We start from the raw sequence: 13,252 nt of genomic DNA on the forward strand, positions 1-13,252 counted from the left end.
CGGGCTCTGTGGAGGAGGGACAGGGGAGGAGTGTGGACGGGCTCTGTGGAGGAGGGACAGGGGGAGGAGTGTGGACGGGCTCTGTGGAGGAGGGACAGGGGAGGAGTGTGGACGGGCTATGTGGAGGAGGGACAGGGGGAGTAGTGTGTATGGGCTCTGTAAAGGAGGGACAGGGGAGGAGTATGGATGGGCTTTGTGGAGGAGGGACAGGGGGGAGGAGTGTGGACGGGCTCTGTGGAGGAGGGACAGGGGGAGGAGTGTGGACGGGCTCTGTGGAGGAGGGACAGGGGGAGGAGTGTGGACGGGCTCTGTGGAGGAGGGACAGGGGAGGAGTGTGGACGGGCTCTGTGGAGGAGGAGTATGGGGCAGAAGGATAGGCTCTGTGGAGGAGGGACAGGGGAGGAGTGTGTATGGGCTCTGTGGAGGAGGAGTATGGGGCAGAAGGATAGGCTCTGTGGAGGAGGGACAGGGGAGGAGTATGGATGGGCTCTGTGGAGGAGGGACAGGGGGAGGAGTGTGGACGGGCTCTGTGGAGGAGGAGTATGGGGCAGAATGATAGGCTCTGTGGAGGAGGGACAGGGGAGGAGTATGGACAGGCTCTGTGGAGGACTGACAGGGGAGGAGTATAGATGGGCTCTGTGGAGGAGGGACAGGGGAGGAGTGTGTATGGGCTCTGTGGAGGAGGAGGAGTATGGGGCAGAAGGATAGGCTCTGTGGAGGAGGGACAGGGGAGGAGTATGGACAGGCTCTGTGGAGGAGGGACAGGGGGAGGAGTGTGGACGGGCTCTGTGGAGGAGGGACAGGAGAGGAGTGTGTATGGGCTCTGTGGAGGAGGAGTATGGGGCAGAAGGATAGGCTCTGTGGAGGAGGGACAGGGGAGGAGTATGGATGGGCTCTGTGGAGGAGGGACAGGGGGAGGAGTGTGGACGGGCTCTGTGGAGGAGGGACAGGGGGAGGAGTGTGGACGGGCTCTGTGGAGGAGGAGTATGGGGCAGAAGGATAGGCTCTGTGGAGGAGGGACAGGGGAGGAGTATGGACAGGCTCTGTGGAGGAGGGACAGGGGAGGAGTGTGGAGCAGGGATGTGCTCTGGGGAGGAGTTTGGGGTAGAAGAATAGGGCGGGGGTTGGGTCGATAATGGCGGAGAAGTGGGGCACTGTAGGCTTTGTCTTGGTAGGACTGGCAGCATTTTATATCTAATGGTGTGTCTGTGTTGCAGTGCATTGTGGGGGTTGCTGGCGGGGCCACACGTGCCGCTCTTACAGTTCACCAAGCCAGAAGAGACAACATGGCGGATGTCTGTGCCAAAGACGGGAGTCAGGTCAGTGCTGAGCCCCCACCCATCTCATGTGAAGATCTGTGCCCACATTCCTCTATAGCTGGGTAATCGTTGTGTCATTGGGGGTTAATGTGGATGGTAATGTGGCGCTACGTGTGAGCCAAAAAGCAATGGCTGTGTGCAGCCAATGGGGTGTGACCATATGTTGTGACACAAAGGATGTAATGGCAGAAATTGCACCACAACAAAATGTGAAATTCAAATCAATAAAGTGAACAATATAAACAACAATGTAATGCAGTGTCCATAGACAATAAAACGATGAAGATGTCATGAGATGGTGAGGAACTTCCCAACAGAAATCTTCAAATATGAGGTGGAATACATAGGCGCTTACCGCAACCGTTGGACCCAAATGTCGTATGACAGTGGATGGATCGAGCTTGGAATGTCCCACAGAGATGTCACCAGAAGGAAATGAAGTCTACCTCCTAGGTAGTCAACCCAGGAAAGGGCAGGAAGACCAGATGTTCATCGGCCACCGACTACTCCAATACTGAAGATCCTAGTAAACCTTGGGTATGGCAATCATAAAAGATCCTCCAAACACGATCTGGTTCAGGTAAGTGAGAACCCTGGCATGGGCACTGGAAACCAACTGGAGAGGGCCCAGAAAAACTTATCTTCCACAAATTCATGTAAAGAGAAGAAGAAAATGGGGCTCCAATGGTGTAGGTCATAAAGAGGTTTTAATGAAAAAACAATATACATAATAAAACCTCTTTATGACCTACACTAGGGATATGCAATTAGTGGACCTCCAGCTGTTAAAGAACTACAAGTCCCATCATGCATAGCATGACACCCAGAGAGAAGCATGATGGGACTTGTAGTTTGGCAACAGCTGGAGGTCCACTAATTGCATATCCCTGAGTCCTACACCATTGGAGCCCCATTTTCTTCTTCTCTTTACATGAATTTGTGGAAGATAAGGTTTTTCTGGGCCCTCTCCAGTTGGTTTCCAGTGCCCATGCCAGGGTTCTCACTTACCTGAACCAGATCGTGTTTGGAGGATCTTTTATGATTGCCATACCCAAGGTTTACTAGGATCTTCAGTATTGGAGTAGTCGGTGGCCGATGAACATCTGGTCTTCCTGCCCTTTCCTGGGTTGACTACCTAGGAGGTAGACTCCATTTCCTTCTGGTGACATCTCTGTGGGACATTCCAAGCTCGATCCATCCACTGTCATACGACATTTGGGTCCAATGGTTGCGGTAAGCGCCTATGTATTCCACCTCATATTTGAAGATTTCTGTTGGGAAGTTCCTCACCATCTCATGACATCTTCATCGTTTTATTGTCTATGGACACTGCATTACATTGTTGTTTATATTGTTCACTTTATTGATTTGAATTTCACATTTTGTTGAGGTGCAATTTTTGCCATTACATCCTTTGTGTCACAACATATGGTCACACCCCATTGGGTGTACACAGCCATTGCTTTTTGGCTCACACGTAGCGCCACATTACCATCCACATTTGTCTGAGTTTTGTCACCTTCCTGTGCAGCTGCTTCACTCCCGTTCAGGGTTCATTCTTTGTTACACTTATTTTTGTTTTTGGGTAGCGCACATATTTTTTCCCTTTACATTGGGGGTTATTGATCAGGTTCGGGTTATTGATCAGGTCATTGGGGGTTATTGATTAGGTCCATGTTATTGGTTAAGTCATTGGGGTTATGGATTAGGTCCGGGTTATTGATGAGGTCATTGGGGGTTATTGATTAGGTTGGGGTTATTGATTAGGTCCATGTTATTGGTTAAGTCATTGGGGGTTATTGATCAGGTTCGGGTTATTGATCAGGTCATTGGGGGTTATTGATCAGGTTGGGGTTATTGATGAGGTCATTGGGGGTTATTGATTAGGTCCATGTTATTGGTTAAGTCATTGGGGTTATTGATCAGGTCCAGATTTTTGATTGTGAGCATGTGGTCTCATTTATTGTTTTTTGGGGGGCTAGAGGTCCTTGAATGGTATCATGAATGGATGAAAAGGTTCCTGAGTCTGATAGTCCGCTCCGAGTGTTTCCATCCACTGATCATGTGAAGGGATCACTCTCTCTTCTTGCTGTCTACACGTCGCTCTCTGGGCTGTCCCTCTAACACAGAGTGCTTCTTGCAGGAGACGCTGGTCAATCTCGCCGGGTTACTCATCAGCCTTCTGGTTGTCCCTTTGGTGTCAGAAAATCTGTGGTAAGTGGAGGAAATTTGTACCCATATTCTGTAAGAATGACAAACAGAAGTGTGGAAGAGAATGTTCCAGATGTGAGGAGGAGCAGAGGGGACATCACATGAGACAGAGGAGGAGAGAAATGAGATGTGAGGAGGAGCAGAGAGGACATCGCATGAGACAGCTGAGATGTGAGGAGGAGCAGAGGGGACATCACATGAGACAGAGGAGGAGAGAAATGAGATGTGAGGAGGAGCAGAGAGGACATCGCATGAGACAGCTGAGATGTGAGGAGGAGCAGAGGGGACATCACATGAGACAGAGGAGGAGAGAAATGAGATGTGAGGAGGAGCAGAGGGGACATCACATGAGACAGATGAGGAGAGAAATGAGATGTGAGGAGGATCAGAGGGGACATCACATGAGACAGAGGAGGAGAGATGTGAGGAGGAGCAGAGGGGACATCACATGAGACAGATGAGGAGAGAAATGAGATGTGAGGAGGATCAGAGGGGACAAATTATATGGGAATGAGGAGGAGAGACGTGAGGAGGATCGGATGGGACAGGTCTCCAGGACTCGGAGAGATGATAGGTGTGGATGATCCGGGGGGGTCATCAGACAGAACAGATCTGTAGGACAAAAAGGGGATAGGATGTGGGGGATTGGAGAGGATAGCGGTCAGGACCGATCTCTAGGACTTGGAGGGAAGGGATATGAGAGGTGTGGAGGATCGGAGGTTATATCAGATGAGATGGGTCTGTAGGACTCGGATTGTGGAGGATCGGAGGTTATATCAGATGAGATGGGTCTGTAGGACTCGGAGTGTGGAGGATCGGAGGTTATATCAGATGAGATGGGTCTGTAGGACTCGGAGTGTGGAGGATCGGAGGTTATATCAGATGAGATGGGTCTGTAGGACTCGGAGTGTGGAGGATCGGAGGTTATATCAGATGAGATGGGTCTGTAGGACTCGGAGTGTGGAGGATCGGAGGTTATATCAGATGAGATGGGTCTGTAGGACTCGGAGTGTGGAGGATCGGAGGTTGTATCAGATGAGATGGGTCTGTAGGACTCGGAGTGTGGAGGATCGGAGGTTATATCAGATGAGATGGGTCTGTAGGACTCGGAGTGTGGAGGATCGGAGGTTATATCAGATGAGATGGGTCTGTAGGACTCGGAGTGTGGAGGATCGGAGGTTGTATCAGATGAGATGGGTCTGTGGGACTCGGAGTGTGGAGGATCGGAGGTTGTATCAGATGAGATGGGTCTGTAGGACTCGGAGTGTGGAGGATCGGAGGTTATATCAGATGAGATGGGTCTGTAGGACTCGGAGTGTGGAGGATCGGAGGTTATATCAGATGAGATGGGTCTGTAGGACTCGGAGTGTGGAGGATCGGAGGTTATATCAGATGAGATGGGTCTGTAGGACTCGGAGTGTGGAGGATCGGAGGTTATATCAGATGAGATGGGTCTGTAGGACTCGGAGTGTGGAGGATCGGAGGTTATATCAGATGAGATGGGTCTGTAGGACTCGGAGTGTGGAGGATCGGAGGTTATATCAGATGAGATGGGTCTGTAGGACTCGGAGTGTGGAGGATCGGAGGTTGTATCAGATGAGATGGGTCTGTGGGACTCGGAGTGTGGAGGATCGGAGGTTATATCAGATGAGATGGGTCTGTGGGACTCGGAGTGTGGAGGATCGGAGGTTATATCAGATGAGATGGGTCTGTAGGACTCGGAGTGTGGAGGATCGGAGGTTGTATCAGATGAGATGGGTCTGTAGGACTCGGAGTGTGGAGGATCGGAGGTTGTATCAGATGAGATGGGTCTGTAGGACTCGGAGTGTGGAGGATCGGAGGTTATATCAGATGAGATGGGTCTGTAGGACTCGGAGTGTGGAGGATCGGAGGTTATATCAGATGAGATGGGTCTGTAGGACTCGGAGTGTGGAGGATCGGAGGTTATATCAGATGAGATGGGTCTGTAGGACTCGGAGTGTGGAGGATCGGAGGTTATATCAGATGAGATGGGTCTGTAGGACTCGGAGTGTGGAGGATCGGAGGTTGTATCAGATGAGATGGGTCTGTAGGACTCGGAGTGTGGAGGATCGGAGGTTATATCAGATGAGATGGGTCTGTAGGACTCGGAGTGTGGAGGATCGGAGGTTGTATCAGATGAGATGGGTCTGTGGGACTCGGAGTGTGGAGGATCGGAGGTTGTATCAGATGAGATGGGTCTGTAGGACTCGGAGTGTGGAGGATCGGAGGTTATATCAGATGAGATGGGTCTGTAGGACTCGGAGTGTGGAGGATCGGAGGTTGTATCAGATGAGATGGGTCTGTGGGACTCGGAGTGTGGAGGATCGGAGGTTGTATCAGATGAGATGGGTCTGTAGGACTCGGAGTGTGGAGGAGCGGAGGTTATATCAGATGAGATGGGTCTGTAGGACTCGGAGTGTGGAGGATCGGAGGTTGTATCAGATGAGATGGGTCTGTGGGACTCGGAGTGTGGAGGATCGGAGGTTGTATCAGATGAGATGGGTCTGTGGGACTCGGAGTGTGGAGGATCGGAGGTTGTATCAGATGAGATGGGTCTGTAGGACTCGGAGTGTGGAGGATCGGAGGTTGTATCAGATGAGATGGGTCTGTGGGACTCGGAGTGTGGAGGATCGGAGGTTATATCAGATGAGATGGGTCTGTAGGACTCGGAGTGTGGAGGATCGGAGGTTATATCAGATGAGATGGGTCTGTAGGACTCGGAGTGTGGAGGATCGGAGGTTATATCAGATGAGATATGATGATGGGGTATTTGGGGGTTTTTGGGGTATTTTTAGTATCTGATCAAAGTCTGTTTTTTTTTTTTTTTGTCTTTTAAGGGTAACCTACCTTCTCTTTCTTTTCCTCACCTCCCTCCACCTCTATGCAAATTACAGAGCTGTCCGCTCGGTTGTCATGGACACTCTTAACAAATCACGGCTCAGTATCATCCTGGAACATTTTTTGCAGCAGGGACGGATTCTTAGACCAGCTGAAGCGAATTGCATGGAGCCGCTACTTCCTGGTATGTCGTTATTGGAGGGAGGCGCTCCCAGTATGATTGGCACATTTATCAGCTCTCTGGGTGGTTGTGATGAAAGGTCATCGTGTTCTTCTCTCCAGTTGTGATGAAAGGTCATCGTGCTCTTCTCTCCAGTTGTGGTGAAAGGTCGTAGTGCTCTTCTCTCCAGTTGTGGTGAAAGGTCGTAGTGCTCTTCTCTCCAGTTGTGGTGAAAGGTCGTAGTGTTCTTCTCTCCAGTTGTGATGAAAGGTCGTAGTGCTCTTCTCTCCAGTTGTGATGAAAGGTCGTAGTGTTCTTCTCTCCAGTTGTGATGAAAGGTCTGAGTGTTCTTCTCTCCAGTTGTGATGAAAGGTCTGAGTGTTCTTCTCTCCAGTTGTGATGAAAGGTCTGAGTGTTCTTCTCTCCAGTTGTGATGAAAGGTCTGAGTGTTCTTCTCTCCAGTTGTGATGAAAGGTCTGAGTGTTCTTCTCTCCAGTTGTGATGAAAGGTCGTAGTGCTCTTCTCTCCAGTTGTGATGAAAGGTCGTAGTGTTCTTCTCTCCAGTTGTGATGAAAGGTCGTAGTGTTCTTCTCTCCAGTTGTGATGAAAGGTCGTAGTGTTCTTCTCTCCAGTTGTGATGAAAGGTCGTAGTGTTCTTCTCTCCAGTTGTGGTGAAAGGTCGTAGTGTTCTTCTCTCCAGTTGTGATGAAAGGTCGTAGTGCTCTTCTCTCCAGTTGTGATGAAAGGTCGTAGTGTTCTTCTCTCCAGTTGTGATGAAAGGTCGTAGTGTTCTTCTCTCCAGTTGTGATGAAAGGTCGTAGTGTTCTTCTCTCCAGTTGTGGTGAAAGGTCGTAGTGCTCTTCTCTCCAGTTGTGGTGAAAGGTCGTAGTGTTCTTCTCTCCAGTTGTGATGAAAGGTCGTAGTGTTCTTCTCTCCAGTTGTGATGAAAGGTCGTAGTGTTCTTCTCTCCAGTTGTGGTGAAAGGTCGTAGTGCTCTTCTCTCCAGTTGTGGTGAAAGGTCGTAGTGCTCTTCTCTCCAGTTGTGATGAAAGGTCGTAGTGTTCTTCTCTCCTGTTGTGATGAAAGGTCGTAGTGTTCTTCTCTCCAGTTGTGGTGAAAGGTCGTAGTGCTCTTCTCTCCAGTTGTGGTGAAAGGTCGTAGTGTTCTTCTCTCCAGTTGTGGTGAAAGGTCGTAGTGCTCTTCTCTCCAGTTGTGATGAAAGGTCGTAGTGCTCTTCTCTCCAGTTGTGGTGAAAGGTCGTAGTGTTCTTCTCTCCTGTTGTGATGAAAGGTCGTAGTGTTCTTCTCTCCAGTTGTGATGAAAGGTCTGAGTGTTCTTCTCTCCAGTTGTGATGAAAGGTCGTAGTGTTCTTCTCTCCAGTTGTGATGAAAGGTCGTAGTGTTCTTCTCTCCTGTTGTGATGGGTGACTATGTTCCTCTCTCTAGGTCTGGGCTCGCAGGTACCCCTCAGTCTGGGAGTGCCCCTCAGTACGTTGGTCTCCAGGTACAATTTACACACATTACTGGTCATATCTGTAACGTGACAAACATGAATTGAGGAGCCCCCCCTCCCTCTGCTGCAAGGTCCACATACAGGGACAATAGAAAGAACATACGATGCGTTTCAAGGGTCTAAAAATGCCCCCTTCACCCGGGCTTGAGATAGGAATCAATATATGGACTGGGAGTGAACTTCCTCTTAGCATTGGAGTGGTGTGTGTACCCCGTGTATCTCCTCTCAGGATAGCCCTGTCACCCCTAGAGTGGTGTGTGTGTACCCCGTGTATCTCCTCTTAGGATAGCTGTGTCACCCCTAGAGTGGTGTGTGTACCCCGTGTATCTCCTCTTAGGATAGCCCTGTCACCCCTAGAGTGGTGTGTGTACCCCGTGTATCTCCTCTTAGGATAGCCGTGTCACCCCTAGAGTGGTGTGTGTACCCCGTGTATCTCCTTTTAGGATAGCCCTGTCACCCCTAGAGTGGTGTGTGTACCCCGTGTATCTCCTCTCAGGATAGCCATGTCTCCCCTAGAGTGGTGTGTGTACCCCGTGTATCTCCTCTTAGGATAGCCGTGTCACCCCTAGAGTGGTGTGTGTACCCCGTGTATCTATCTCCTCTTAGGATAGCCGTGTCTCCCCTAGAGTGGTGTGTGTACCCCGTGTATCTCCTCTTAGGATAGCCCTGTCACCCCTGGAGTGGTGTGTACCCTGTGTATCTCCTCTTAGGATAGCCGTGTCACCCCTGGAGTGGTGTGTGTACCCCATGTATCTCCTCTTATGATAGCCCTGTCACCCATAGAGTGGTGTGTGTACCCCGTGTATCTCCTCTTAGATAGCCATGTCACCCCTGGAGTGGTGTGTGTACCCCGTGTATCTCCTCTTATGATAGCCCTGTCACCCCTAGAGTGGTGTGTGTACCCCGTGTATCTCCTCTTAGGATAGCCATGTACCCCGTGTATCTCCTCTTATGATAGCCCTGTCACCCCTGGAGTGGTGTGTGTACCCCGTGTATCTCCTCTTATCTTTCCCTCTCTTATAGCGTCTCCCAGCTGGAGCAGCTGAAGAAAGGAAACCGTTCCCGCTACCTGCTGGGCTGGAGAGCCGATACCGGTAATGGAATGTTTTCTATAATGACGGGACACACTTACTGATCCCTTAACCTATTCCTAACTAACCCAGACCTCCCTGCCATGGCACATAACCCAACTAACCTGACTAAGCCCTCCCCGGCAATGGCTTATAACCTAACTAACCCAGACTCAACCCTCCCTGCCATGGCACATAACCCAACTAACCTGACTAAGCCCTCCCCGGCAATGGCATATAACCTAACTAACCCAGACTAAGCCCTCACACTGCCACCTCATACATCCTGAGCCTTTGGTTGTGTGTCTGATTGGCAGGCCGGCTGGCGGTGGTATTACATGAAGAGGCGGGCACTGTGGACATCATTAGATCTGTGGTCCATGCAGAGATCCTGCACAGGAAGGCTGGGAGCTCAGGTAAGGTCATCCTTCCTATAGAGGGAGCTGTGAGGAGGAAGGTCTGTATTCCTCACCCATGTCTCGCTATCATCCAGCCTGTGTTCCTCTTGGTGTCAAGAATCTCCCGGTATGACCTCTCCACACTTGTCTCATCAGATCCCCAACGTTACCTGGTCCTGGAGGAGACACACATCCAGATGGATCACCTCTTCCTGGACTTCGGCCAAGGTAACAATGAACTCCCGGATGCTGGTCACATGACCGGATGTACTTCATAATCAGGGTTCTTTCCCTTGCGGCCGGGGTCCTTCGTTTGCCTTGCGGCCGGGGTTGGGTCCTTCGTTTGCCTTGCGGCCGGGGGTTGGGTCATTCGTTTGCCTTGCGGCTGGGGGTTGGGTCCTTCGTTTGCCTTGCGGCCGGGGTTGGGTCCTTCGTTTGCCTTGCGGCCGGGGGTTGGGTCCTTCGTTTGCCTTGCGGCCGGGGGTTGGGTCCTTCGTTTGCCTTGCGGCCGGGGGTTGGGTCCTTCGTTTGCCTTGCGGCCGGGGGTTGGGTCCTTCGTTTGCCTTGCGGCCGGGGGTTGGGTCCTTCGTTTGCCTTGCGGCCGGGGGTTGGGTCCTTCGTTTGCCTTGCGGCCGGGGTTGGGTCCTTCGTTTGCCTTGCGGCCGGGGGTTGGGTCCTTCGTTTGCCTTGCGGCCGGGTCCTTCGTTTTCTTTGCGGCCGGGGTTGGGTCCTTCGTTTGCCTTGCGGCCGGGGTTGGGTCCTTCGTTTGCCTTGCGGCCGAGGTTGGGTCCTTCGTTTGCCTTGCAGCCGGGGTTGGGTCCTTCGTTTGCCTTGCAGCCGGGGTTGGGTCCTTCGTTTGCCTTGCAGCCGGGGTTGGGTCCTTCGTTTGCCTTGCGGCCGGGGTTGGGTCCTTCGTTTGCCTTGCGGCCGGGGTTGGGTCCTTCGTTTGCCTTGCGGCCGGGGTTGGGTCCTTCGTTTGCCTTGCGGCCGGGGTTGGGTCCTTCGTTTGCCTTGCGGCCGGGGTTGGGTCCTTCGTTTGCCTTGCAGCCGGGGTTGGGTCCTTCGTTTGCCTTGCGGCCGGGGGTTGGGTCCTTCGTTTTCTTTGCGGCCGGGGTTGGGTCCTTCGTTTGCCTTGCGGCCGGGGGTTGGGTCCTTCGTTTGCCTTGCGGCCGGGGGTTGGGTCCTTCGTTTTCTTTGCGGCCGGGGTTGGGTCCTTCGTTTGCCTTGCGGCCGGGGTTGGGTCCTTCGTTTGCCTTGCGGCCGGGGTTGGGTCCTTCGTTTGCCTTGCGGCCGGGGTTGGGTCCTTCGTTTGCCTTGCGGCCGGGGGTTGGGTCCTTCGTTTTCTCTGCGGCCGGGGGTTGGGTCCTTTGTTTGCCTTGCAGCCGGGGTTGGGTCCTTCGTTTGCATTGCGGCCGGGGTTGGGTCCTTCGTTTGCCTTGCGGCCGGGGTTGGGTCCTTCGTTTGCCTTGCGGCCGGGGTTGGGTCCTTCGTTTGCCTTGCGGCCGGGGTTGGGTCCTTCGTTTGCCTTGCAGCCGGGGTTGGGTCCTTCGTTTGCCTTGCGGCCGGGGGTTGGGTCCTTCGTTTTCTTTGCGGCCGGGGTTGGGTCCTTCGTTTGCCTTGCGGCCGGGGGTTGGGTCCTTCGTTTGCCTTGCGGCCGGGGGTTGGGTCCTTCGTTTTCTTTGCGGCCGGGGTTGGGTCCTTCGTTTGCCTTGCGGCCGGGGTTGGGTCCTTCGTTTGCCTTGCGGCCGGGGTTGGGTCCTTCGTTTGCCTTGCGGCCGGGGTTGGGTCCTTCGTTTGCCTTGCGGCCGGGGGTTGGGTCCTTCGTTTTCTCTGTGGCCGGGGGTTGGGTCCTTTGTTTGCCTTGCAGCCGGGGTTGGGTCCTTCGTTTGCCTTGCGGCCGGGGTTGGGTCCTTCGTTTGCCTTGCGGCCGGGGTTGGGTCCTTCGTTTGCCTTGCGGCCGGGGTTGGGTCCTTCGTTTGCCTTGCAGCCGGGGTTGGGTCCTTCGTTTGCCTTGCGGCCGGGGGTTGGGTCCTTCGTTTTCTTTGCGGCCGGGGTTGGGTCCTTCGTTTGCCTTGCGGCCGGGGTTGGGTCCTTCGTTTGCCTTGCGGCCGGGGTTGGGTCCTTCGTTTGCCTTGCAGCCGGGGTTGGGTCCTTCGTTTGCCTTGCGGCCGGGGGTTGGGTCCTTCGTTTTCTTTGCGGCCGGGGTTGGGTCCTTCGTTTGCCTTGCGGCCGGGGGTTGGGTCCTTCGTTTGCCTTGCGGCCGGGGGTTGGGTCCTTCGTTTTCTTTGCGGCCGGGGTTGGGTCCTTCGTTTGCCTTGCGGCCGGGGTTGGGTCCTTCGTTTGCCTTGCGGCCGGGGTTGGGTCCTTCGTTTGCCTTGCGGCCGGGGTTGGGTCCTTCGTTTGCCTTGCGGCCGGGGGTTGGGTCCTTCGTTTTCTCTGCGGCCGGGGGTTGGGTCCTTTGTTTGCCTTGCAGCCGGGGTTGGGTCCTTCGTTTGCATTGCGGCCGGGGTTGGGTCCTTCGTTTGCCTTGCGGCCGGGGTTGGGTCCTTCGTTTGCCTTGCGGCCGGGGTTGGGTCCTTCGTTTGCCTTGCAGCCGGGGTTGGGTCCTTCGTTTGCCTTGCGGCCGGGGGTTGGGTCCTTCGTTTTCTTTGCGGCCGGGGTTGGGTCCTTCGTTTGCCTTGCGGCCGGGGGTTGGGTCCTTCGTTTGCCTTGCGGCCGGGGGTTGGGTCCTTCGTTTTCTTTGCGGCCGGGGTTGGGTCCTTCGTTTGCCTTGCGGCCGGGGTTGGGTCCTTCGTTTGCCTTGCGGCTGGGGTTGGGTCCTTCGTTTGCCTTGCGGCCGGGGTTGGGTCCTTCGTTTTCTTTGCGGCCGGGGTTGGGTCCTTCGTTTGCCTTGCGGCCGGGGTTGGGTCCTTCGTTTTCTTTGCGGCCGGGGTTGGGTCCTTCATTTGCCTTGCGGCCGGGGTTGGGTCCTGCGTTTGCCTTGCGGCCGAGGTTGGGTCCTTCATTTGCCTTGCAGCCGGGGTTGGGTCCTTCGTTTTCTTTGCGGCCGGGGTTGGGTCCTTCGTTTGCCTTGCGGCCGGGGTTGGGTCCTTCGTTTTCTTTGCGGCCGGGGTTGGGTCCTTCGTTTGCCTTGCGGCCGGGGTTGGGTCCTGCGTTTGCCTTGCGGCCGAGGTTGGGTCCTTCGTTTGCCTTGCGGCCGGGGTTGGGTCCTTCGTTTGCCTTGCGGCCGGGGGTTGGGTCCTTCGTTTTCTTTGCGGCCGGGGGTTGGGTCCTTTGTTTGACTTGCAGCCGGGGTTGGGTCCTTCGTTTGCCTTGCGGCCGGGGTTGGGTCCTTCGTTTGCCTTGCGGCCGGGGGTTGGGTCCTTCGTTTGCCTTGCGGCCGGGTCCTTCGTTTTCTTTGCGGCCGGGGTTGGGTCCTTCGTTTGCCTTGCGGCCGGGGTTGGGTCCTTCGTTTGCCTTGCAGCCGGGGTTGGGTCCTTCGTTTGCCTTGCAGCCGGGGTTGGGTCCTTCGTTTGCCTTGCAGCCGGGGTTGGGTCCTTCGTTTGCCTTGCAGCCGGGGTTGGGTCCTTCATTTGCCTTGCGGCCGGGGGTTGGGTCCTTCGTTTGCCTTGCGGCCGGGGTTGGGTCCTTCGTTTGCCTTGCGGCCGGGTCCTTCGTTTGCCTTGCGGCCGGGGTTGGGTCCTTCGTTTTCTTTGCGGCCGGGGTTGGGTCCTTCGTTTTCTT

The 13,252-nt window shown here is 54.2% G+C and overlaps 1 protein-coding gene across 4 annotated transcripts in view; it reads left to right on the forward strand.

The window, feature by feature from the left end:
* The window catches only part of RUSF1 (RUS family member 1), a 36,308-nt gene that overhangs the window by 22,055 nt on the left and 1,001 nt on the right, over positions 1-13,252 (forward strand). For all 4 annotated transcript variants that reach the window (XM_040334635.1, XM_040334634.1, XM_040334637.1 and 1 more), the window contains 7 exons: positions 1,218-1,319; positions 3,463-3,533; positions 6,389-6,573; positions 7,995-8,052; positions 9,085-9,155; positions 9,449-9,547; positions 9,686-9,757. In XM_040334635.1, coding sequence (XP_040190569.1) covers positions 1,218-1,319; positions 3,463-3,533; positions 6,389-6,573; positions 7,995-8,052; positions 9,085-9,155; positions 9,449-9,547; positions 9,686-9,757 — 658 coding nt within the window. The remainder of the gene's footprint in view (positions 1-1,217; positions 1,320-3,462; positions 3,534-6,388; positions 6,574-7,994; positions 8,053-9,084; positions 9,156-9,448; positions 9,548-9,685; positions 9,758-13,252) is intronic.

This window comes from Rana temporaria, unplaced genomic scaffold (assembly GCF_905171775.1).
Source record: "Rana temporaria unplaced genomic scaffold, aRanTem1.1, whole genome shotgun sequence".
In the NCBI taxonomy this organism is placed as follows: domain Eukaryota; kingdom Metazoa; phylum Chordata; class Amphibia; order Anura; family Ranidae; genus Rana; species Rana temporaria.